General features: G+C 40.4%; 1 protein-coding gene across 1 annotated transcript in view; it reads right to left on the bottom strand.

The window, feature by feature from the left end:
* Positions 1 to 5,667: 5,667 nt before the first annotated feature.
* Positions 5,668 to 27,884, bottom strand: part of LOC136863390 (uncharacterized) — a 272,752-nt gene continuing 250,535 nt past the window's right edge. The window contains exons 6-7 of the mRNA XM_067139799.2: positions 14,700 to 14,856; positions 5,668 to 7,468 (exon numbers count right to left, since the gene is read on the bottom strand). Of these exons, the coding sequence (XP_066995900.2) occupies positions 7,257 to 7,468; positions 14,700 to 14,856 (369 nt within the window). The 3' untranslated portion in view covers positions 5,668 to 7,256. The remainder of the gene's footprint in view (positions 7,469 to 14,699; positions 14,857 to 27,884) is intronic.

Below are 27,884 nucleotides of genomic sequence, written 5' to 3'. Positions count from 1 at the left end.
CCAATCCAAGCGATTGTTAATCATTCTTTCCACCGTTTTACCAACGCAGGAAGAAAGGGCAATAGCTCGATATCCTGCTGGATCTCCTGGCTCTTTTCCTGGCTTGAGGATGGGTACTACAGTTTGTGTCTTCCATGACTCAGGTATGCATTTTTGAAACCGAAGTTCATTGACAATCCGGAGGAAAAGCTGCAATGTTTCGTCAGGATGATGTTGTAACATGGGGTATCGGATTTCATCGATGCCCTGTGCTGTATTGGCGGAGTTCTTAATGGCCACACGGAGCTCGTTGATTGTAAATGGCGAACAGAGAAAGTGGTCGGAGTGCTCTTCATTAAATGTACACGGTGGATAACTAGGTGATGGTGGCGTAATTCTATCAGCAAAATCCTCTAACCAAGAGGTATCAGGTGACAAATTCTGAGTACTATGATTTCTGTTGCGCAAATGTCGTATGCGATGCCAAACTTCTGTTAATGGGGTTTCATTAATCAATGTGGAGCAGTACTTTTGCCAACTCTGTTTCTTAGTTTGCTTGAGAAATCGCTTAGTTCGAGCAGAAATCTTCTGATATTGTAGGTATGTTTCTTGGGTAGTGTGTGTTCGGAATTCCCGGAGAGCCGTCCGCCGGAGGGCAATGGTGCGGGAACATTCAGCGTTCCACCATACTGATGGAGTGTTTTTCTGACCAGGAGGTTTTCTCAGGGGGATAGATATATGAGCAACACGTTCCATCATCTCAACAAAGGTATTATAATTGTCCATGGCGGATGTTTGGGTCCGAAAACAGCGTGTTTCCTCTAGTATTTTAGCCGTAGAAAGCGTCCAGTCTGCACCAAGCATATTCCACTTGCTTGATGGATATGGTGAGGGGTTACTTGTAGGAGAAATATCAATGTTTATAAGTATTGGATAGTGATTTGAACCAAGCGAGTCTTTAAGTGCATCCCAGTGGGTGATTGTGGCAATGGCGGGAGAGCACATTGTTATATCAACTGCCGATGGACGGTGATATAAGGACGGAACAAGTGTTGGTGAGCCGTCATTCAATATGGATAGATTGAAAGTGTCGACTGTCTCTAAAATATTGCAACCTTGTCGGTCGATGAAGGCACACCCCCAGGTAGTACTGTGTGCGTTGAGGTCGTCGCATATAAGGTACGGTGGTGCCAAAGGAGATAAAATATGATTCCAAACTGCCGGTGTTATAATTCTGCCTGGTTTACAATATATTGAAAGACATGTGATCTCAAGCGCAGGTGAATGGATACGTTCTGCAACGAGTTGTATACCAGGATCTATCCCCACTGTGACAGGCAATACCTTAAAAGGAACTGCGTTATGTATGAAAAGTGCTGTGCCTCCTTTCCCATCGAACCGATCGTCTCGTAGAATATTATAATTTCGAAATCTTATAAGTTTTGATGCGTTGAACCATGTCTCGGAAATCGCTGCCACCTTGATATCTCTGCAACCAAGTTCGTGCTCTAAACTTTCCTTATTAGCAATGGCAGATCTAGCATTCCACTGCAGGACCTTAAAACCCATTGAATTTATTTATCAAACTAGATATTAATTCCCGTATGACAAGGGGATTTTCTATGGGTGTTGTCTGAGATGAGGTGATTATATGCATGATAAGTTTGACTAATTCTTCTATAATGAAGTTATTTCGATTGATGGAATGATCAGGAATGATATGTGGACGAGGAGGATATGGGTTTCGTCCAATAGGTATAGTTGGTAATTGTTGAGGAGCAAACAATCGTTGGTGTGGGGGAGGGTAAGCTGGGGAGGGAGGGAGAGCTTCTTGGCGGCGAGTAGGACGTAGAGTGGAGAGGGAGGGAAGTTGTCGTTGCATAGGCGCGGCATGATGCGGTGAGAGTAGCCCTTGTTCCTGTTGACCTTGATATTGTGGATGGGATAACTGTTGTGATGATTGCATTCTGTATGATACTGATTGTTTATTATAGATGAATTTTGTAGTGGTTGTGTCGGTAGAGGAGGAAATTCTTCGTGACTTCTGTGTTATGGTACAGTAGCAACCACCTGAGCGTATCCCTGACTTTGCTGCTCTGTTGATGTATGCATAGGAAGTGTGTTATAAGCAGTTGCCCTTTTCATGTCTCGCTGTCTAACGTACACCGGACAATTCTTATCTGAAGCAAAATGTTGACCTTGACAGAGTGCACAACGAACTTCCGTGGTATTGTCACAGTTTTCTGTTAAGTGTGGACCCGCACATCTGTTACAGCGCGCTACTCTTGACTTACATTGTCCTTGCCTGTGGCCCAGACGTAAACATAGGTCACACTGTACTACTGGAGCAACATACGGTTCCACAGCACAGCGAGTTACCAATATAGCTGTATGAGTGGGGAGGGACTGCGATCGAAAAGTTACGAGACACACTGGGATTGCTATAACTTCATCTGGGTTCGTATGTGATCTTTTGGTATATCTCTTAATACGCACAACTGGATATGGAGAGTCAGTTTCTTCTAAAATTTGCTGCTCGCTTAACGTGGTGTCGACATTTCTGATTATACCCTGTTTATGGATCAGAAAGTTGGGAATGTAAGCTTCTAAATTTTTTTGTTTAAAAACATCACATTGTACAATTAAATTTGCAGATCCTGCCGTGCGAGCTACAATTTTTAAACGATTTTTTCCAATAGGGCGGATGTCAACCACTTCCTTTTTAAAGGCATTGTTATGTTGAAAGAGTAGTTTACCTATCGACATAGGGTGTAGATGACCAACTTTACTGTCCAAACTTTCTACGAAAATACAGTACGGGCCTATGTCTGTGCGACTATATCTATTGTCTTTACTTTGATAGGTAGGCGATCTCTTATCAGAATTAAGCTTATTTGAACTTTGATTATTTACTGGCACGTCCTGGACCGAGGGATTACTAGATGTTGAAGTACTGGCGTCTGACGTATCCATGTCTATCAACTTTTCGACTTCGTTTATGGTTCCATTTGACTGTCCTACCATTTGTCCGCAAAACCGTTTAGCTGGTTGCTTAGGTACATCTACACTATTATCTAGTAGGTCATTTACGTGATGAGGAGTACATACATTATTACCTGCAGGTGTGATGCTCTCTTGTAGTGAGGGGGTATGCGTGCCCGTGTTCTGAGCGCCGTGATGTTGTTGCTGGTGCTGGTCCTGCTGCTGCTGCTGTTGATGTTGGTGTTGCTGATGAGAATAGCATGCTAACTGTGGATGATCATAACTGGCAGGTGCTGGTTGAAATTGTGATGTTCCGTTCGATAGAGTAGGCCTATGGTTCACTGAGTCTAATTGAGGTAGCGAGTCGTGCATATAACATGTCTCTAATGCCAACTTAATGGACTGCCCCGTATCTAGGGGGTCAGCCATTGTATAGTATTAACTAACTGATACTGAACTTGTCCACAATTCACTGTATTAAACGGTAAATTATGATGATTTCACTAATGAAATGTAAATGTCCGAGGATGGTTTCACTGCCGCACTGCACTGCTCGTGTACCTTAAGAGAGTCCCATCTTACATTGGGAAACACCAGAAATTGAAGAAAAAATGTCCTCGAGAAACTTTTATTTATTTCTTAATCCGTTTACCCTCCAGGGTTCTTTTTTCCTTCGGACTCAGCGAGAGATCCCACCGGTACCAACTCAAGGGCAGTATCCTGCAGCGTGAGACTTTGGGCTGGGGGATACAACTGGAAAGGAGAGCCAGTTCCTCGCCCAGGCGGCCTCACGTGCTATGCCGTACAGGGGCCTTGTGGGTGGGGGATGGGGGATGGGAAGTTTGGAAGGGATAGACAAGGAAGAGGAAAGGATGCAGCCGTGGCCTTAAGGCAGGTACCATTCCGGCATTTGCCTGTAGGAGAAGTGGGAAAACACGGAAAACCTCTTCCAGGATGGCTGAGATGATAAACGAACCCACCTCTACTCAGTTCACCTCCCGAGGCTGAGTGAACGCCGTTCCAGCCCTCGTACCACTTTTCAAATTTCGTGGCAGAGCTGGGAATCGAACCCGGGCCTCCGGGGGTGGCACCTAATCACACTAACACCTACACCACAGAGGCGGACACTTCTTTCATCTACTTCTAAAAACACTGAATCAGAGACATACGACTATGTTTTCCTTCACCAGTAATGCAGATAATCTTGGTCATTCGACTATTAGTTTCCTACGTGCCCAAGAATCGTCTGCTGACGTATGGCATTGTGGATACCTAAATAGAGGAAAATGGAACTACTACAATGCTGAACTTCTAAGAAATTCTGTGCCTCGTAGTGAAACTAGAGGGGGAAGAATGGTATGTCCGTATTGCACTACAAATCATAATTCAAAAGGAAGGAATCTGAAAGCAGTCTCTTTGGTCAGAGATTGTCACAATGTAAAATGCTGTGCATGGTTGCTGTGCTGGAAAGTATCCTCTCTGATGGCCCGTTCAGTGCAGCTATACCCTGAAATCAACATTAACTGCATAAAAGTACATCAGTGGTATAGCACTGCCATTTGGCCAAATAAGTTTGTATAAACATTTGAGAAAATATTTGTATCGGATGACCACTGTTAAACTGATGTACAATTATACAATACAGTGAAACCCGTTGTGCATCAAATAGCTACATAGTACAAGGAAACAGGGCCAATCTTCTTTATTAACAAAAACTGCTGACCTTGGTCTCTGGTTGTGACTGAGATTTTAATCGATAAATACCAAATTATCAAAAACATACGTGTTGATACACAAATAATATTTCTTTTTACTGCACTAGGAACACGTGAAGGGAGGCAGAATTGTAGTAAGCGCCAAGCCATGCCAGTTGAGGTAAAGTAGACAACATTGTAAGAGCATTCTCTGTACATTCTCGAATTCAACTTGAAAGATATGTTTTACTGCATATAAAACCATTGATTTTACATAAAGTTTGATCAAATCTTTGTCAAGGTATTTATGAAAATATTTGACTGTGAACAAGGGAAATAACGGAATATTTCAAATTGAATTACTGTAATGACGTACATAATCATTTTACCATGTTCTCTGTTGGTCTCTAATGAAAAAGTAGACCGGAACACTGCACTAGAACGTCACATAATCATATTTATCCTTGTTTCAATCCATCGCCCTATGAGAATCAAAAACATTACCTTTAAGACTTGCGCTTTATGAAACGTGTTTCACGATTATCTGTAAAGTTTACAAATGGCAGGTATGAAAACGAGTCACTTCTAAGACTTTGTAAAAAATTTAATTATTAATTAATATCTACTAACAAGGAAACCTTGTTTACTTGTGTAACAAAAATGGAAACAGCACATCCGGTTAGAGAGTGCAATGGAAGTAGATTAATAGCAGAAAAGTTTTTAGATAAAGAAGGCAAACACAGAATAGGAACATCACACCCTAATATAAAGTTAAACAGACGATTATGTAAGGCAGAATAGCTAATTCACATTATTCAGGAAAGTGGGGTGAGAAAATGAAAAGACGGACAATAAGGGGAAGATGTGTGGGATATTCATAGAACAATATATGACGATGTTATAGACATAAACAGTATAATCATTTAAATCTAGGATATCAAAATACTCACAAATAAATTCAGTTACAAAAGGATTCTAAAGAAATCATTTCCTTTTTTGCTAACAGGAAGAATTAAATTTAATTCTCGAAATTAAATTAATTTAATTCCTGTAAGATTCTCTTAATTATTTGCTATTATTGATATCAAGAAGGAACATTATGTACTTCTATTTACAATAGTTCTTCTCTTTATGTAAAATCGCTCAAAAAATGAGCGCATAGCATTGTATAGTAAAAGTTCCCCTCAAGTACACTTTTCTCACAAAAAAATTAAACCTATAGACGTAATGTTTGTTGTGTGGTATCCGTAGGGATTTAATTTACATGGGAGGTAAATCATATTTTCATAAAAATTAAAATTATATCTGATAACATATTAACTACTAGGAATATACAATACCATTCGCTTTCTGTCTTGAGCTACTATACATTTGTATTTTATTAAACTGTGATCAAGGATCCATGTATTTTCATTTGCTTTGTAATATTCAACATTTTCAAAAACTTGCGTGTATCAACAAAACTGTACTACAAACAGCATCATTCTCTTTCATTCTCTGAGCATCTCGATTTTTTTTTGTCTTGTGTTTGTCGAGGAATTTTTCGAATGTGGTGTACGCTGCTTTCACTCTGGAGTTACTTTGCAAGAGAAGGAAAATGATCGTCACCCTTCACAATATTTTAATTTGAAATGATGTACTAGAAAACAAAGACGGGTAGTTGATCACGTCTAAATATATTTACTCATAAATGCTAAGACATGTACTTTATATGCCTAAATATAAATATTATTAGCATATTTGAAAATATAGACAAAAATTTGAAATCTTTTTTCGAAATTATTCACAGTTGTTTTGATTTGACCACTACGTGCTAATTAATTCCAAACTTAACCCTTAAATGCGCAATTACCGAGCTCGACAGCTGCAGTCGCTTAAGTGCGGCCAGTATCCAGTATTCGGGAGATAGTAGGTTCGAACACCACTGTCGGCAGCCCTGAAGATGGTTTTCTGTGGTTTTCCATTTTCACAGCAGGCAAATGCTGGGGATGTACCTTAATTAAGGCCACGGCCGCTTTCTTCCCACTCCTAGCCCTTCCCTGTCCCATCGTCGCCATAAGACCTATCTGTGTCGGTGCGACATGAAGCAAATACCCAAAAAATGCGCAATTTATTATTTCTTTTAAATATGATGGTTTTTCATTCCAAGAATAATAGAATGTTACCAGAAAAGTATTTAAAAATTTATTTGTCAAAATTAATACATGTTTATGTATATCGATCAGTCAAAATGTTAAGAATTTTGAATGTTTTACGCATTGGTATATGCAAAGCTGTACGGTTACTGTAGATACTGCCAGACTTCACGATTTCTCTGAGGTAACCACATTTTATTTGTTTTAACTGTTTAGAGTTTACACTTAACTCCAGCTGATTAGCAAAAAGGTCATAATACACTAGCGATCCCTATCGAGTTCGTCTGCAAGGCAGAAGCAAATGGACACTTGTAAAATCATAAAGCAGAAATAACGAGCAAGTATATCCTACTTTGCACACATTCAATGCTGTGCATTTAAGGGTTAAGTATTGAACTTCAAGTAAATGATGGTCCTATAAAATTTATTTTGAATACAGGATTTAATGTGTAATGAGATGAGTGTTTTAATATATAGGTCTGCTCATGGTGCCATAACCACCGTTGTAGAATCCCATTCCTACACTGACACCCATGTCCATGGGAGATTTGGTAGCGTACGAAGGAGCCGCAGTAGATACCACGTGAGGTTGATATGGGCCTAAATTTTCCACTTGCTCCAGCTCCTTCACAATCTGGCACATGCTGAGTGTGCAAAACCAGAGGTAGAATAGAAACACTGAAAGAAGAGAAAGTAAGTGTAAATATTTCACACGTAATTTTTACTTTACTATAAGTACGATCCAAAGTCATGTAATTCAAAACATACAAATTTTAAAAGTTGTACCATTTTCCTTCAAGTAATTCAGTTCTTGCCAGGCGTTGTGGACTTGGCTACGCATATTTTGGTAGTAGAGATAATGATAGTAATTTGGCATAGATGCCATTTGGAGGTGAATGTGATCAGGGTTGTAGCCAATTGAAGGGGGGGGGCGGTGTTACTGGGGGGTTAGACCCCCCAATGGAAGTTTTTCAAAATAAAATAAACGGAAACTGACACTAAACAGGTGAATGTCGACTCATAGTGTTGCCTCTTTTCAACATTCACAAAGACATTTTTCTAAATGCTGTTTGTTCGGGGCGTCGGCCTATAAAGACTTTTTGCCCCTACTTGCACCATATGATATGAACCTGCGTGCAATTGGAATTGCGGAAGGGTAGAGTGGAATGTGAGGAAAGGAGCCTTAAGGATGGCACAAACACCCAGTCCCCAGGCCAGGGATATTAATCATTTACAATTAAAAACCCCTGACCCGGCCGGGAATCGAACCCGTGGCCGCCGGATGACAGGCGGACGCGTTGGCCCCTAAACCGCGGAGCCGGACTTCACAAAGACACAATATTAAAATCAACAGATTTCTTGAATCTATTTTCTAAGAAGCCTCGAAAGTTGGATTTTAGATTGTAATCTGAACACACCATTCGCTTTAAAACTGTTGAACTTGATCATATTGTTTTCGTTCTGTATTTTAATGTAAGATTTTGTAGTGTACTGCAGTCTGAAATAATTCCCTTGTATCAGTGTCCTTATAAAGACAATCATGCATGCGAACACCACACACTCAATCAATCACTCACTACTGATCTGCATATAGGGCAGTCGCTCAGGTGGCAGGTTCCCTATACGTTGTTTCCTTAGCCTTTTCTTAAATGATAGCAAAGAAATGGCATATTTATTGAACATCTCCCTTGGTAAGTTATTCCTATCCCTCACTCCCCTTCCTAAAAAGGAATATTTGCCGCAATTTTCCTCTTGAATTCCAGATTTATCTTCATATTGTGATATTTCCTACTTTTTTAAAAACACCACTCAAACTTATTGGTCTACTGATATCATTCCACGCCATCTCTCCTGTGACAGTTCGGAACATACCATTTAGTCGAGCGGCTCGTCTCCAATCTCCCAAGTCTTCCCAGACCAAACTTTACAACATTTTTGTAACGCTACTCTTTTGTCGGAAATCGCCCAGAACAAATAGAGCTGCTTTTCTTTGGACTTTTCCCGTTCTTGAATCAAGTAATCCTGGTGAGAGTCCCACACACTGGAACCATACTCTAGTTGGGATCTTACCAGAGACTTACATGCCCTCTCCTTTACATCCGTACTACAACCCCAATATACCCTCATAACCATGTGCAGTGACCTACACCCTTTATTTACAATCATATTTATGTGATTAGCCCAATGAAGATCTTTTCTTATATTAACATCTAGGTACTTACAATCATCCCCAAAAGGAAATTTTACCCCATCAACGTAGTAATTAAAACTGAGAGGACTTTTCCTAATTGTGAAACTCACAACCTGACTTTTAACCCCGTTTATCATCATACCATTGCCTACTGTCCATCTCACAACATCCGGGAGATAGTGGGTTCGAATCCCACTGTCGGCAGCCCTGAAGATGGTTTCCCATTTTCACACCAGGCAAATGCCGGGGCTGTACCTTAATTAAGGCCAAGGCCGCTTCCTTCACATTCCTAGGCCTTTCCTGTCCCATCGTCGCCATAAGACCTACCTGTGTCGGTGCGACGTAAAAAAGCAAAAAAGCAAATAGAAGCAAATAGCATCTACTGCGATGCAGATTTAGGAGTTTTGAGTAGCCCTTCCAATACACTCCAGTATATCCAGGTAACACCCGTCTTGATAATTCTTTCGAAGTGTAGATTCGTCTGGAATTGGCCTATTGCAATACTTTCCAATAAATGAGCGATGTTCCCGGCATATGTATCTTTCTAAACTCACTTTTTGAACCTGACTGTCTCATTTGATTTAAGAGTAACTGCTTTGAAGACACACGATGTTTAATGATTGCGTGTAGTGCAGTATATAAAATGTTGGTCAAGTTGTGACTGTATGGAACATCCTACAGTTTCATTACACACTTGGCGCATACCACTTTCCCTTCCGCTGTAAGACATTCCTCAGTACTCGACCACGATCTTAGTTTTGACTCAAGACTAGATGTAATTAGAGCCATTATAAAAAAGTACTCGTCAGCCAGTAGCGGCGATTGGGAATTAAGTGGTGGTGAGGAGCAAATACATGTTCAGACATTTTTTTTATATGTGGGATACATCGGCCGGTGGGGATGGGAGAGGGGGATATATAAGCATCAAAACTGAAAAGAAAGCTGCAAAATGTTAAGTTTTTCATGCTCTCCGAACGAATGTCGACAGAGAGGTAATTGTTGACAGTTTACCAACTTAAGTGCCGTAACAGTAGTTTTTTAGATTTGTATTCTTCTTCTTCTTTATCTGTTTACCCTCCAGGGTCGGATTTTCTCTCTGACTCAGCGAGGGATCCCACCTCTACCGTCTCAAGGGCAGTGTCCTGGAGCTTCAGACTCTGGATCGGGGGAAACAACTGGGGAGGATGACCAGTACCTCGCCCAGGCGGCCTCACCTGCTATACTGAACAGGGGCCTTGCGGGGGAATGGGAAGATTGGAAGGAATAGACAAGGAAGAGGGAAGGAAGCGGCAGTGGCCTTAAGTTAGGTACCATCCCGGCATTTGCCTGGAGAAGAAGTGGGAAACCACGGAAAACCACTTCGAGGATGGCTGAGGTGGGAATCAAACCCACCTCTATTCAGTTGACCTCCCGAGGCTGAGTGGACCCCGTTCGAGCCCTCGTACCACTTTTCAAATTTCGTGGCAGAGCCGGGAATCGAACCCGGACCTCCGGGAGTGGCAGCTAATCACACTAACCATTACACCACAGAGACGGACCCAGATTTGTATTCAATACTATAAATTCTTTCACCAACAGCTGTACGCACAATCATCAATGATCTGCATTTAGAGCTGTCGCCCAGGTGGGAGATTCCCTATCAATTGTTTGCCTAGCCCTTTCTTAAATGATTTCAAAGAACATGGACATTTCATTGAATTCACGATAAGTACACAGTACAAAACAATTATATTACAGTACAAAACGTACGTAGTTTACAACAATAAGAAGAAGAGGGAGAAGATGAACTGCCATAATACTTTCACCAAAGGAACAATATTACAAATGTATTACAATTAAATAGAAATACGGCGTGATTATGCATTTAAAAGTCGTTTAGTATTTGACTACACACTAAGAAACTAACAGACACTAAAGAGACTGCCAGACTGACGATTGCGTGCGGCATGCGGGTGAATGATACCTCGGTGTGCATGATCTTGATAAAAAAAACGTATACCGGGTGGTTCACCAGTCCCTTATTCTTTCGGAGATAGGCAACCCAAATAACGCGTGTAACTTAAAGATCTTTATAATTTAGTTTTATGAACACCAAATAACTCGAATTTTTTCCTTGTGGTTAAATAGGCTATCCCCTTCCTATATGTTATCACTGTAAAGTGATCCATGGACCAATCAAAAGAAAAACTACTATGCACAATTTCGCGCCAAATACTAAGGACCATTCTGCAAACATGTAATTTATTGCGCCTTGAAATAACACAGGTACCCGTAATACGATCGAATTAATAGGTTATGCCACGTGCTCTGTAATGCGAAGAAGTTAAATGAACACTGTAAACCATCACTGAAGGCTTTGGCACTGATATTGACTTTCGAGGTGGAACGGTCATACTTCAGTATTACAGCTCTAGCAAGCTACAGGTTCGTTGACATCGTGGCTGGAACAGGAGGTGTGCGAGTGTCGGCAGCGTAGTATGAGTCAAGTTTTTTGAACGATAGACGTGCTCCATTTTAGCGGGATGCAATAATAATCAATATTGTTTGCTATTGGTTGCGCTCTGATTTGGCGTCTTCCTCGTAAGGATGGGTGGAGGAAAGATTGGGAAGGAAATCGGCTTTGGTTCTTGGCCTTTTATTAAGGTACTGTCCCGGCATTTGCCTGGTGGTGAAAATGGGAAGTCTGCCTCTGTGGTGTAGTCGTTAGCGTGATTAGCTGCCACCCCAGAGGCCCGGGTTTGATTCACGGCTCTGCCACGAAATTTGAAAAGTGATACGAGGGCTGGAACGGTGTCCATTCAGCATCGGGAGGTCAAATGAGTAGAGGTGGGTTCGATTCCCACCTCAGCCATCCTCGAAATGGTTTTCCATGTTTTCCCACTTCTTCTCCAGGCAAATGCCGAGATGATACCTAACTTAAAGCCACGGCCACTTCCTTCCCTCTTCGTTGTCTATCCCTTCAATCTTCCCATCCCCGCACAAGGCCCCTGTTCAGCATAGCAGGCGAGGCCGCCTGGAAGATGTACTGGCCTTCTTCCCCAGTTGTATCCCGACCCGATGTCTGACACTCCAGGACACTGCCCTTGAGGTGGTGGAGGTGGTATCCCTCGTTGAGTCCGGGGGAAAAAACAACCCCGCAGGGTAAACAGATTAAGAAGAAGAAGAAAATGGGAACCGATTAAAATCATTTTCAGGACAGACGGCATAGGATTCTAATCCACAACCTCCCGAGTCCAACGCACGCAAATAATAATCCACACCTGCCAGGTCACATCACAGGACTTATTAATTTCCTCACGATGTATTCCTGTGAAGGTAAGGTAAGGGTGTATTCTGCCCGAAGGCAGGTCCGAACCTCCGCAGAGGTGTGCCTGAGCCGGAGTTTACGTGCGGTAGGGTGGCCAGTTCCTTGCCGCTCCTCCATTCCCTTACCCCCCTCCAACAGCGCGTAGCAACCCATCCAAATCTTGACCACGCCCAATGTTGCTTAACTTCAGAGATCTCACGGGATCCGGTGTTTCAACACGGCTACGACCGTTGGCTTCCTATGAAGAGTACGTTGAATTGTTGCTAATTTATGGAAAAAGTAAGGTCGAATTAATATGTACACCATGTGCTTCCGTAATGGTATAAACTTAAGTGAACACTGTAAAATGGTCAACATTTCGAACACTTGTTACTCTGAGTATGCAGGGCACCCTACTTCCTACCTACAGACCATCATGTCGCAGTCCACCCTGGCTATGTATCATCGGTTAAAAACGGTCCTTTTCAGGACCAAATACTAATTCGCTCGATGGAACAGGATGATATGCGGCCATATTACAGTCACTGTAAACGGTGTTAATCGAAAAAAAAATGTACCAGTCTGTGAAACGAACCTACTACTACATACGTTGGCTGACGCAACAGCAGAAATGCAAGATTTAGCCACTTTGGCTACTGCGACCTGCGATGTGTTGCAAGCACGTTGTAGTCCTTATAGACGCTTTCTGTCCAAACGTAAGATAGTGTTATTCGCTGCTGTGATCGTTTTACACGTTCATTATAGTTTAAATAATAGAGATAACATTGCCATTAATGATTTCTGCCATATTCGCTAGCATTATATAAACGGTATGGTTGTACTAAGGCCATAAAGAAGCAGGTCCTAATGTTTTTCAAATGACTATGATATACGTGTTAGTTGGGTTACCTATCTCCGAAAAAAATAAGGGGCTGGTGAACCACCCGGTATATAACCCTGCTACCCTTCCTCACAGCACAAGCGAAGTCTCTAATACATGCTGTGGCGCTATACAAATCGGTTAGACGCGACAAACGACATTTTATGCGCATTTCCGCTCATAATTCTGTTAATAATTAAAGAAGTCCGCCTCTGTGGTGTAGTGGTTAGTGTGATTAGCTGCCACTCCCGCAGGCCCGGGTTCTATTCCCGGCTCTGCCACGAAATTTGAAAAAAGTACGAGGGCTGGAACGGGGTCCACTCAGCCTCGGGAGGTCAACTGAGTAGAGATGGGTTCGATTCCCACCTCAGCCATCCTGGAAGTAGTTTTCCGTGGTTTCCCAATTCTTCTCCAGGCAAATACCGGAATGGTACCTAACTTAAGGCCACGGCCGCTTCCTTCCTTCTTCCTTGTCTATCCCTTCCCATCTTTCCATCCCCCCCGCAAGGCCCCTGTTCAGCATAGCAGGTGAGGACGCCTGAGCGAGGTACTGGACATCATCCCCAGTTGTATCCCTGACCCAGAGCCTGAAGTTCTAGGACACTGCCCTTGAGGCGGTAGAGGGATCCCTCGCTGAGTCCGAGGGAAAACCGACCCTGGAGGGTAAACAGATAAATAAGCAAGAAGAAGATTTTACTATGGTCTGAAAAATAAGACGAACCGAACTTTTAATTATTTTTTAATAATGTCCTAAATATGTACAAAAATGTTATAACTTATTCTTCACAGGATATGTGAAATATGAAATATTACTAAGAATATGTAAAAATGGTCCGCTTCTGTGGTGTAGTGGTTAGTGTGATTAGCTTCCACCCCCGGAGACCCGGGTTCGATTCCCGGCTCTGCCACGAAATTCGGAAAGTGGTACGATGGCTGGAACGGGGTCCACTCAGCCTCGGGAGGTCAACTGAGTAGAGGTGGGTTCGATTCCCACCTCAGCCATCCTGGAAGTGGTTTTCCGTGGTTTCCCACTTCTCCTCCAGGCAAATGCCGGGATGGTAACTAACTTAAGGCCACGGCCGCTTCCTTCCCTCTTCCTTGTCTAACCCTACCCATCTTCCCATCCCCCATCAAGGCCCCTGTTTGGCATAGCAGTTGAGGCCACCTGGGCGAGGTACTGGTCATCCTCCCTAGTTGTATCCCCGACCCAATATCTCACGCTCCAGGACACTGCCCTTGAGGCGGTAGAGGTGGGATCCCTCGTTGAGTCCGAGGGAAAAACCAACCCTGGAGGATAAGCAGATTAAGAAAGAAAGAAGAAAGAAAGAATATGTAAACATATGTGAAACGAAATCCAAGTATAACCATATCGGAACTGCAATTCGCCGACATGTTTTATTTGTAGTTGTCTATAACTAAGGGAGTGGACTAAAGGAGTGGAATAAATAATTACGTAATTATATAAAAATCCTAGTGATGAACTATTCATCCACTTTCATTTGACTCACCCTTGCACGAAGTTTCATGAGCAATATGTGTAGATTATACTCACATATGAGAAATCCTCCTGCCACACTACAACCAATGAGAAGTCCTAGGTTGTAAATGTTCTGCTTTATTAGCATCATTGTAAAGACGAAGAAGACAGACAGGAACAGCAGTCGAATCATCTCGAGTGCCATAAATGGGTACATGAAGATTAACTTGCACTGCAACAGGTACATTCACCAGATTTAGAAATTCAGACAATATAATGGCCTTTTAAAGTAACACTTCACGCCTATGATCTTACACATCTTACACATTTAAAATTAAGAATCACGTCAGAAGCGACTCTAAATAGGAAATGAGGTTTTCCAAGCAAACATACTTTCATCATTGTAACTGGGAGCCCTCATGTCATTTATACATGTTTTACCACAGAAAATTGGAAGGAATCAAGGAACCACGAAGCAAAATAACACTGGCGGAAAAAATGTCCAAACACCAAGAAGGGGTTGTGCTAGATTAACGAACGTTGACATGAGTGTTTATACATCTGAAAGATGACGTTGATTCAATTTTTCCGTAAATCACATTAGCGTGGTGCTACTAGCGGCCCCATGGCGTTGCACATCAGATTTGCTTTAAATACGAGCTGTACTGTGCGAGAGCGTTAGTTACCTGTGAGATTGGATGGAGTGACTGTGAGTGGGTCAAGAATGCCTTTACGACAACGAAGAGGCCATTATCAACAGCTCACTGCAGTTGAACGAGGCCGTATATTAGGGCTACGTGAAGGTGGATTTTCCTTCCGCGCTATTGCAGAACGACTTGGTAGGAATGTCTCCACTGTGGCAGCACTGGTCACGAGATGGTACGCTCGCAAGAAGACCGGGCTGCGGACGTCCCCGTTGCACCACCGAGAAGGAGGACCGCCATATTCGGCGTATGGCTGTGTCGCATCGGACTGCGTCTGCAGCAGCAATTCGAGCGGCAGTTCGCACCACAGTGACGCAACGAACTGTTCGAAATCGGTTACTTGAAGGACAGCTCCGAGCCAGACGCCCTGCGGCGTACATTTCACTTATCCCTAACAACCGCCGTCTGCGACTTCAGTGGTGTCAAGCAAGAGCTCATTGGAGGATGGAGTGGAGGTCCGTTGTGTTTTCCGATGAAAGCCGGTTCTGCTTTGGTGCCAGTGATGGGCGTGTGTTGGTTAGGAGGCCAGGTGAGCATCTGCATTTCACCTGTCTGCGGCGTCGAAGCAATGGACCTACACCGGGAGTTCTGGTCTGGGGAGCAATTTCCTATGACAGCAGAAGCACTCTCGTGGTTGCCCCACGCACCCTGACTGCAGATGTGTACCTCTGTCTGGTGATTCGACCTGTTGTACTGCCATTCATGAACAACATTCTTGGGGACGTTTTCCAACAGGATAATGCACACTCCCATGCCGCTGTTGTATCGCAACGTGCTCTACAGAATGTCAACATGTTGCCTTGGCCTGCTCTATCCCCTGATCTGTCCCCAATCGAGCACGTATGGGACATCATTGAACGACAACTCCTGCGTCATCCACAACCGGCTAGAACCGTCCCTGTATTGACTGACCAAGTGCGGCAGGCATTGAACTCCATCCCACAAGTTGACATCCGGCACCTGTACTACACAATGCATGCACGTTTGCATGCCTGCATTGAACAGTCAGGCGATTACACCGGTTGTTAATGGACCAGCATGGCACATTTGCGATGGCTTTTATCGCGCAGATATTAATCTGTAGTCTTGCACCATAAATCAATTTAAAATGTTACCTCGATAAATATATTGCCAAAATTTCCGTACTCTACATTTCTTATTACATAGTGTTCGGATTTTTTTCCACCAGTGTATCATGCTCCTTAAAGTTACACTCACGTGTAAAAAACTGGATAGATTAAATGCTGAAACTCCTATAACAATTCATATAACAATAAAACAAGAATAATGGCGCTACAGCCCTAATGGGCCCTGGCCTAACAAGCGACCGCTGCTCAGCCCGAAGGTCTGCAAATTTCGAGGTGACGTATGGTCAGTGCGACGCATCATCTCGGCCATTATTCTTGGTTTCCAAGACAGGGTCTTATCACATTCATTAACTGAAATAACAGTAAAAATCACTTAAAATTAAATACTGAATAACAGTCTCACACGTAACCATGAAAGAGTCCCGAGAAAACTTCACATTTTCACTCTTTACCAAACCCAGAAGTTACAAGTAGTTAGTGGAACGTAAAGCAAATAACATTATTATTATTATTATTATTATTATTATTATTATTATTATTATTATTATTATTATTATTATTATTATTATTAAACCCAGAAGTTGAAAACATTCACAGAAATAACAGGATATTACATGCAAAGTGTAAATTCATATCCATTTTTGGAACACCCATTTTCCTTTCTTAATACAATCTTTGTGTTTTTTAAATATGCAATTACCAAAGAACTAAGCCGCCTTCGTGGATAAGTGGTAGAGTTTCGTCCTCCTGTTCAAACCCGGTAAAGGAAATGAGATTTTTGGAGGGCGAAAGAAAGTCCCCATATCGAACGATGTCGGCATGTGAATGATCTTTTTTTTTTTTTGCTAGGGGCTTTACGTCGCACCGACACAGATAGGTCTTATGGCGACGATGGGATTGGAAAGGCCCAGGAGTTGGAAGGAAGCGGCCGTGGCCTTAGTTAAGGTACAGCCCCAGCATTTGCCTGGTGTAAAAATGAGAAACCACGGAAAACCATTTTCAAGGCTGCCGATAGTGGGATTCGAACCTACTATCTCCCGGATGCAAGCTCACAGCCGCGCGCCTCTACGCGCACGGCCAACTCGCCCGGTGAATGATCTCTGGTGACACATTTCGTGTTTACGCGATTGCCAGTGTAATGCGCTCAGTGTAGCTGTATCTTGTGCTTTGTGTATAAATAAAACAATATATAAAAATATATATAAAAATAAATAAATAAATGAATAAATAAATAAATAAATAAATAAATAATAGAAATATCTGCATGCGATGTTACAGGAGAATGCTATTATGCATGACACACATACATACATACTATAAACTTTCAACTGATTCCGAGCCAAACATGAAGGAATTATTAAAGTTCATTATAACATTGAAGTCAGTTGAAATCTTGAGAAAAGCATACGTCCAGTCAATTTATGGTTAGACATATCGATAATTCAAAGTAACTCGCTCAACTGAGTGATAAGTTAAAATAAATATTCAATGTGTAAAGATTGAGAAGCTCAGAACCCCGTGGTATCTAATAAATTCGTGTCCGGAAGTAAAGTCAACCACTGTTGAGTGAAGAGGACCGTATTCGACGGGAGAGTAAACTGATTATTAATGCGCAATGTTTCACTTCGTTGATAGTTTATACAACGCAGGTCATGGACTGGATTAAATATTATGAATTATACATGTTAGATTTGCCTTCGCTTGCATTAGGTGTGCAGTATCTACTTACTATGAACATTTACAAATGATTGAGAGTTCTTCAGGAAACTATCCACTCGAATATAATTGGAGAAATAACGATATGAATTATTGGGCGCATTCCGTTGTTAATTGAGCATTCCCGCTCGTGAGATCAGTTATGTCAAAGAAAATGTTCCTCGATTCTCAGAAGTACTATAAAGAGAGGTTAAGTTGCTAAGATTATTCTCAATCAGAAAAACGCACACAGCTACATTATTTTAGTAACGAATTGGGTTTTGTTCTGTATGAGAACAATAAAAAGAAAAGTGAGAATGAGCATCGCTTGTCATGAACGAAAAGAAATCTAACTACAGTGCAGTCGAATCTATCTGATAATCGTATGCCGATAAGTAAAGTAAACCTTAGAAGTAGAAACTATAGTTCTTTAAAGAAAGACACACAAGGCGATTGTGGCATCAGAATAATGAAATATTTATTTCGGTGTATAATATTGTACTAATTGAATTATATAAGTTGCAGGTTACTCTATGACGGATCAGATCAAGAATTGTCATGTTGAAAGATCCGCCAATGTAATGATGCAGGCCTAAACCGGGATGGAGTCCCGGCGGGCCTGGAAAATGTGGTAATATGAAGGAATGACTATGTTCCGAGGACCGGGATGATCGAATTATATCTTCAAGAACTCACTAGTTAAGATGAGTACAAAAGACTTGTCCTTTATTTGTTCTATTATATTGTACATTGTGTAGTTACATATTTTCTTTCACATTTATGAACGTAACGTGTTATCTTGAGCGACGATGTTGAATCATCTATATACGTTTTATAAAGTCGATGAACGCTCTAATCCTCCTAAATGATGGCATGATTGGAATTCGAATTGATGATGTGCTAATTTCATTTAAGTTTCGAGTGCACAGATATAGATTGTAATACCGGAATTTCATTATGATTTAGTTATCGTTTCCGTGATACGGTTTCTTTTTGATGAAATTAATTTGCCACTTTCTTCATGAACAAGTCTTATTGGAAGCATTTAAAGTGTATTTATTATGTGGTGAAGTGTAAGGAATTTTCCTTTATGAATCAGATATTTCATATGACCTGACCGATTCCTCATAAAAGAAACGTTTCATTAAACCACATGGATACAGGTTATAGAATTCACGTGTGTTTGGAATTGAGAATAATTGTCTTCCGTAGTTCTGATTTTGTATATTTGAATGAAAGATTTTAATAAGCATGATGCACATATGAAGTTACATGGTTTTTTTGAATGTAAGGGTCGTCGATGTGATTGATTATGATATGGTACGCGATTGTTATATTGCATTATTTTTTGGGAAATAAGCGTTACGTATGATGTAATGTTATCTTCGAGAAATCCCAAAAATGTTGATATTGGAATATAGTAAAGTAGAGGCTCGTCATGCCAATTTCAATGTGATACGGCGGAATAGACAAGCAGTAGGGATTTTATAATTGTACTGTGAGGGTAATATTTTCCGGAGAATGTTTTCGAGATGGACATGTGAGTGATCGTCAATAATATTAATATGATACATGAGTATGAGACAGGCATTATATGAATGATAATAGATATATGTGGGATGAAGTTCTTCGAATTAATCTTACCCCAATAAGACGTTTAAGTTGCATTTTGATTAAGAATAAAGTTAGGGTCATACTACCCAGTGTTCAACCTACTTATTTTCCGTAGAGTTACTGTAGTGTTAGTGCATGTGTCTTGTAGATGTTGGGAGAATTTCGGCAATCCAGAGGAGATACCGTGGACGAATCCAGATGTTGGTGTTTCTTGATAATTTCAATTCACGATTGTTCATTATAGTAGCATATAGATCTGAATATCTATTTTTGTTTAGGTGCAACAGCTTGGGGACACCATGTTTATGTTGTTCTTCTGTTAAATACTTCTTCAATTTATTATCCGTGGTTAGCTGCAGAGTCTAGTTTTGAGTGTTCTGTAATATTTATTTTTAGGTTCCACGGCGTTTCATGTATTTATTTTAGTAAGCGCTCAAGTTGTTAACTAGAAGTCGTTATTTTATGCGACGGTTGTAAATTATAGTAATGGCATACTAAAGGACAAGGTTTTTGGCCCAAAATGGACATAAACATAAACGAACGAATATTTTTCTTTATTTACGTCGGATAAGATAAATAATTCGAGATGATTACAACATCAATTGCATGGTTAAGCCTTCAGTAACTTTCGTATCAACAATGACAGTTCATTGGCCTACCTTTATTCATATGCTGGATTTGCGTGTATTTATCTTTAACATCACATAGGTTTGCCATTATTGTGAAGGTAGAGTAACATTATAGCGCCATATGAGCGGAAGAGATAATAACCAAGGAAAGAAATTTTAATGTATATTTTTAAAAGTACGTACTTATTATTGTTCGCACTATTTACTATTTATCCACCCATGTTATAAGATTTTCTTTGATTATTGTTGATTATATTGTTATCGATGATTGATTTCATTAAATCGGAACATCCTTCCAATTGAAATAAATTTTCAGTATTTTCATTTATAAATTAGAATTTCTATTAGCCTCAGGCAGTTTTAAGCTGGCCCCGTGGTGCCTGCCTCTTAACCGGAGGCCCCGGGTTCGATTCCAGGCCAGGTCAGGGATTTTTACCTGACCTGAGGGCTGGTTCGAGGTCCACTCAGCCTACGTGATTAGAATTGAGGAGCTATCTGACGGTCTAGAAAGCCAAGAATAACGGCCGAGAAGATTCGTCGTGTCAACCACACTACACTTCGTAATCTGCAGGCCTTCAGGCTGAGCAGCGGTCGCTCGGTAGGCCAAGGCCCTTCAAGTGCTGTAGTGCCATGGGGTTCGTTTTTTTTTGCTAGCGGCTTTACGTCGCACCGACACAGATAGGTCTTATGGCGACGATGGGATAGGAAAGACCTAGGAGTTGGAAGGAAGCTGCCGTGGCCTCAATTAAGGTACAGCCCCAGAATTTGCCTGGTGTGAAAATGGGAAACCACGGAAAAACATCTTCAGGGCTGCCGATAGTGGGATTCGAACCTACTATCTCCCGGATGCAAGCTCACAGCCGCGCGCCTCTACGCGCTCGGCCAACTCGCCCGGTGTTCGGTTTTTTGGTTTCAGGTAGTTTTAAGCTATAATCTCTCATGACGGTAACATTCATTGTTATGAACTGTAAATGGTGTCTAATTGAACCTTCACGCCCATGAGTGGAATCTTATGTATCACCGTTGAGCAATGGCAAGGCGTATTTATAATATTTCTTCGAACCCCATTATTACACATTTGCGCAATTACGGTTACAGTTTAGTTTTTGGATTCCGATCCTTGAGCATGAAATGTTATAATACATACATACATACATACATACATACATACATACATACATACATACATACATACATACATACATACATACATACATACTGAACCCATAATTCTACGATGAAAATAATTTTTAATAATTCCAAATATTTATTTCAGCTACAAACAACTTTTTGAGAGAAGCCATGTTTTTTACTTCAAGAGCCTCTCTGTCTCGTGGGAACGAACTCTCCGTGACGGGCGAGACACGAACTCGTGAAATGCCGGCACACTTCGGTGGACCTCGAGTATTGGATAATTTGTCAAATTCAAGAAATACTTCATAACGAGAGATTTTAGCGACATGGTAAATCGAGGAATAAATGATCTAAATTATTTATAAACCATATGTGAAGATGGAATACCCATGGTAAATATAAATGCAGTTAAGCCTGAAGGAAAAGTTTGCGTCCGGCTCCCGAATTAGCGGCACGTGGCAAGGTCAATGGATAATAAAGAATAAAGAATGGATGACGAAAAACCCGCGAAACGCCAGGGCAGAAATAATTCATTTCGCCCGTTGCAAGTATGGGAAAATATGATATGAACACCGTAATGAATCGTAAGTCTGTCCGAAGTTATGGAGCAAATTTTAAGAAAATTAGTCCAGGGGATGTGGAATTAGCAGATTACATAACCAAGCCTCGTGGAGAGGGTGGCGTCCCTCCCAGAGGGTATAAAAGAAACCTCCCTCCGCATATTTTACACACTCTGTCTGATGGTCTGAACAGCGAAGCCCACGTCATTTGTCTGCAAGAAAGTGTGTGGTTTTGTTCTCAAAGTAACTTTTTACATATTCGTGCCAATGGTTCAAGTAGAATATTAAAGTAAAACGTGATAGAAATTTTCCTGAACTGCCGCAGATGATAACTTTGAAGGTTTAGGTAGTTGGTTAAAATACGTAGCTGAGTTTCTCCCCGTATTACAATCAGGTGCGTTTAATATCTGTTAAAAGTGAAGTCTGGAGGCTGGCAGCGAGGTCTGATTGTCTTATCTGTTTGGAACACCTGGCCAGTAGTAGCTTGAACGGGAGCAGGGCCCTGGGGAAACTGTGTCAGTCGCCATTTGAGGAGCGGGCTCGTCGCAGGTCAAACGCCATGAAAGTGCAGTATTTGCGGTGTTAATCGACACAAGTGTAAAAGCTATAGCTTAAGTTGTATATATATAAGAATATGATGTCAAATGTAGCCATGGAAGGCTAAGTACGAGGTTATCTGGCTAAATGCAGCCAGAATCCATGATGATGACTACGATTGCAGGTCTGTAAAGATTATCAATGTTGTAGTTAGTATTTGTGTGTCCTAATAAATGTTCAGTGCATGAGTCGGATTTATATTTAATAATGATCAGGCGAAGGTATTCCATTTCTGGTCGTCGTGTGAAAATCTTTAGGGCTGTAAAATTCACGTCGAGAAACTATAAAATGAGAAGATTAAATAATGTGTTAGTATTCTTTGAGATATTGTTCAAATTGAGTAAAATTAGGAAGGTGACAACGATAATGTAGTCGTGGTGACTGTCTTGATTTCGAATATCGTATGAGTTCAGAACATTTTTGTCGAAATAATAATAATAACAATAATAATAATAATAATAATAACAATAATAATGACAATCATAACAATAATAATATTTACCACGGGATAAAATTTTTCTGTGTTAAAAGTGTATTTAACAGTTATGTTCAATAAGGTTTGCGTGTGTCCATAAATCCAGTAAAGTCTGATAAAGTTATGTTTTATTCATGGGAAATAAAATTTTGTGACATCGTGTATGTCGGTGATATAGGAAATCACGGTGTGTTGTTGTATTCCTGAGGTCCAAAAGTTGTGGTAAAAATAAATGAAAAATACATTTTATTAAAGTTGTTTGTCACGAGAGGATTGAGGTTTGAAAAGTCTTGAAACAGAAGAAAAGGGATTGATGGCGAATAATTTTTGTATGTTGAGATAAGGGTTGTATAGATGTTGAAGGAAGAGGAAGCCTGTATTTCATCTGTAATACCGCCGTGAGAGGCGATGAGAATGAATTTTTGTGACAGGCTATATTTGCTGATGGCGAAGAGTTTTTGAGACAGGCTGTATATTAAATGTGATATTTCTGAGGCAGGCTGTAGTATAGTTCGCTTACAATTCGGGACAGCTGACCGAGCGAACGTTGGTTCGATATGAGTATTGTGTGATGCACAGTAAGATGTCAAATTAAGATCCTGAATGAAAAACAATTTCTGTTGAAGATTGTAGTTCTTGACAGTAAAATCCAAGTGATTAGTTTACGTAAAGTCAGCATAATGAATATTATGGTATACCACATCAAGGGTAGAAGAGCATTCTGAATACACGGTTGGTGTTATTTGACTGTAATGATAAATTTCCACTCAGTAAATTTCATAAATTACCAGACGATAATTTATCATTAAATCGGAAACATTGTGGGATGAGATATTGGACGTTATTAAAGCGATAGTTTGGCTGTGTAGATTAATTGAATTTCGCTTCACTGGATAGTTAATGGATATGGATATTTGGAATAGCGAGATGGTAGGCGATTTGAGGGCCTCAGCCTAGAGTTACGTCAGGGATTTTTGCGGTGGTGATGATTACGTTATAATTTTTCAAACTTCACTCTGTAGGTCGAGATCGTGTTTGAATTGTGGATTGCTTGCCACGCGTTATACATTTTCAACTTCACGTTTTATTAACAAGGTAGGGACTTAGTTGCATTTCCCGACTTGCGTTCATTCTGTGGAAAGATTCGTTTCTTTGTGTGTTATTAGTTTCGACAGGGTTTACAGCTAAAATATCTAAGAGTGTGTTTGAAGTTGCGATTTCGCCTGATATGCTAGAGGAAGCGTATACGACCCAATTTCCGCTCGACAATAGATTTAGGACGTCACATGTTATCCTAGGAGTATATTGATGATAAGACGTCCTAGTTCACGCTCAACGATAGGTTTAGGAAGGTGTGTGTGTACATAGAGGTTAATGTTAGGGTGTGCAGACATTAGGTAGGCCCGACGATAGGTCTGGGATGTCAGCTGTACATACTCAGGTCTAAAATTAGATGTTTATGCGAAGTGACTTGAGCGATGGTATGTCTGTAGTAGTGTATGCAATGCGAACAGTGTTAGCTCAGTAATATTGATGCCGAGCTTGCACGCAGCCCCTTTACCAGCTGGAAAGTGTTTACCTAAGATTATGGAACCACTAATGGCATGTGAGGGTTGTCCAATGTTGGGTACTGAGTTAGCGGTGATTGAATATTTACTGCAGTTCGCCATGCGTGTTTGAGTTCAATGAACTTCAGTATTTTATTTTACGGACTTAATTGTTTTGTCATTCTGACGTCCGTTTGCTTTGATAGTGTGCGGGTTGACACTCAGCGTATTTGTGTGAGACTTGAGTTACGAATGCGGGTTCGATTCGTCAGCCGGTAATATATTTTATTTTCAATTTTTGTCCTTCTTTCATTTTTATACGTAGTTGATTGTGGCCAATTGATAACTTTGTAGGTAGTGTGTTGGGACAAACAATAAGTAGATGGATCTGTGATGGTAGTCATTATTAAAAAGGAAAGAATTCTTAGGTTTTCATTTTATTTTACCATGTGGACTTGTAATTTTATTAAGCGTAACGTAACCATTTATAACCTGAAAGTTGGTTTTATAATAATATTTTTCAAGTGATTTACCACTTTTTATTTAACTTCAGTGTTTGGCATTTCTTCTAAATGCGTAATGAATAAGTGTTTCCTGCATTTCGGAGTTTTTGTTCCTTTAGAACGACGTAATGAAAGATCCTCTCGGATCGTGTTGTTATTGGCTCCTTCTGAACAGCTGTTTGGGTGATGCACGTTTCAGCATCGGATTATTTTATAACTTAAGGGAGTCACGAGATGACAATACATGGTGGAATTTTATTTTCAATTGTGAATGCTGCTGTCAACTTGGAGTGAACACCATGCTTTCCAGTAATATTTCGCAACCTATCCAAAGCAACTGAAAGTCAATTTGGTTCGATTAAGGGTCCATTCGGCGGGTGTTCCCATATCCGATAGGGTATTTGACTGGTGGATAACCTTAGTTAAAAGTAAATCCGGCATTCTACTTGTTGAAGGTCAGATTTTCTACGGATCGTGTGGATTAATTATCAGTTATCGTTTGGATCAATAGGAGCCCGATTTTCAGGTTACTTTTCATTTTACTAGTTTTCGTTGTCCACTAATCTGTGATATTTCTACTTTTCTCCGAAGAAAATTCTTCGATACTGTAATCAATAAAACTAACGCCATGCAATGTGACTGCGTTTGAAACATTTAATAATTACATTTCTCTTTCTTGATCAAGGATTTTGTATAAATTACATTTTTTGTGCAGTTAATTGAGTCAATAAAAGTTAGTAAGCACATATTTGCTCCTCATTTCAAGTAGTTAGGCTCTCTTCTGAACCCCATTGTTTGGTTAAGATCGTGACCGAATTATTCCCGCTACGACCCCAAGATTTAAGAGTTCGATTTTGCTCTACTGCAGCAGCTGTGGCCGACCAACGATGGAATGGTAAGTCAAGGGTTCAATACATACATACATACATACATACATACATACATACATACATACATACATACATACATACATACATACATACATACTGTACCCTTGAAAATTGGTTATTGGTCTGTATGGAAAGAATATTTTATTACTGGGGTGGAACAATGCATAAAATTATCATTTAGGAAGGAGAGTTCAACTCTGCACTGTCTCTGCTAGCCAGCAGCAGAACAGGTTTTCCCCCGCCGTGCAAGTAAGTCGGTTTTTTTTGTGCCTTGTTGGGGACCTCAGCTGAGTAGCACGTGGACACGAATTTTACCAGACCAAAAGCGATCAATACTTTGAGATTTTGACGTCATGATATTTAACCAGTTGGATCGCAAGGTTAGCCCGATCGCTAAATCTCAGCCAATAAAATTCAACTGACAAACACACCTACGTCTTGAAGAAATAAATACCCATATATCTAGGGAAATTTTCGCTCTTTTGTCTTCGGCTTTCTACGTGAATAATTGCCTTGTACAAGTACTCGTCGTCGTGTTATAAGAGCACATGTATAATTGGAGACGGCATATACGATATTAAAAATTATAAGCGTTCATTTGATGAAGGATGATATTATTTCTGCTTCTGAGGAAATTTTGAGATACGGAAAATATTGGAAACGCCGCAGTTCAGATTTCCTTACCTTTACAAATCTGAGGAACTTTTAAAGTACGTAAAAACTGTGCCAACTTGGAGAATCAAGTGTGTGTTGGGAACTATTACTAAAACAAACTTTTAGTTTCAGCTTTCACCAGAAGACGGAAGATCACTAGCAGTCCTGAATTATTTCGGAAGAATGGAACTTCAATATTACGACGGAGTTTGTAACTGTCCTAAGTCTTCGCCTGCTGCAGCCATGTGTAATTAAAATGTGAGGCATAATTCAGCCCAGGGGAGAATATCCGAGATGAAGTCCGGTTAAATATTCACTGATCATCAACCGAGTCCAGAAGCCAAGTCTACTACAGCTAAGATTTTAAATTATATTTTTCTCTATTTTCTGTTGTAATAATTATGTAGACGTAGTCCTTACTTGAATATTTGAGATCATTTCTAATAGTCTTTGTAGTTGGAAATTTCACTCTTCTTTCTATGGTGTTGGTAGATTTGATGTGTGTGAGAGTGTATTTGGGACCTGTATTTCATTCTATTTGAGTGAGTGCTTCGTGACATGTTCTCACTGTCCCATAATAAGTCGACGAAAGTCTTAAAAGTATTTGACCCACGCGATAACATTTATTAATTTATTAAATAATTTTGGAATAATTTTTGAATTATTTGGGACAGAATATCTTCGTGTTCTATGAATTTAGGATTTTTCCTTGATATTTTTGTGGTTTATCATAGATTCGAGACAGGACAGAGTCATCTATGATTTCATAAAAACATAGCCTACAATGACGCGACCGCGCGCGTAAAATAATAATAATAATTAACATTATTGCGGTCTAATAGAATGTTTAAAGATCATGAGTGTAATTATTACTGTGCTTATAAGTGATTAATGTGTGCTATATTGAAGTAGATGTAGGCCTGGAATATTGGTCGTGACTTGAATGTTCACAAATTTTGCATTTACTGTTGTGTGGTATTTTTGAGACTTGTAAATGGATCTTGAGATAGGATTTTATTTGTGTGTCCATTACATGAGTCATTTAAGGAAGAGAGTATGTCTTTGAACATAACTTCCTCTTATGCAGCACATATTGATCGATAATTTGAGAAAATAGGAGATTAAAAATAACGAAGGCGTGACTCATAGACCGTATGCGCGAATGCTTAT

Source organism: Anabrus simplex, chromosome 2, assembly GCF_040414725.1.
Source record: "Anabrus simplex isolate iqAnaSimp1 chromosome 2, ASM4041472v1, whole genome shotgun sequence".
Lineage (NCBI taxonomy): Eukaryota > Metazoa > Arthropoda > Insecta > Orthoptera > Tettigoniidae > Anabrus > Anabrus simplex.
Note: the sequence above shows the minus strand (reverse complement) of the source record. Positions and strands in the feature narration are given on the sequence as shown.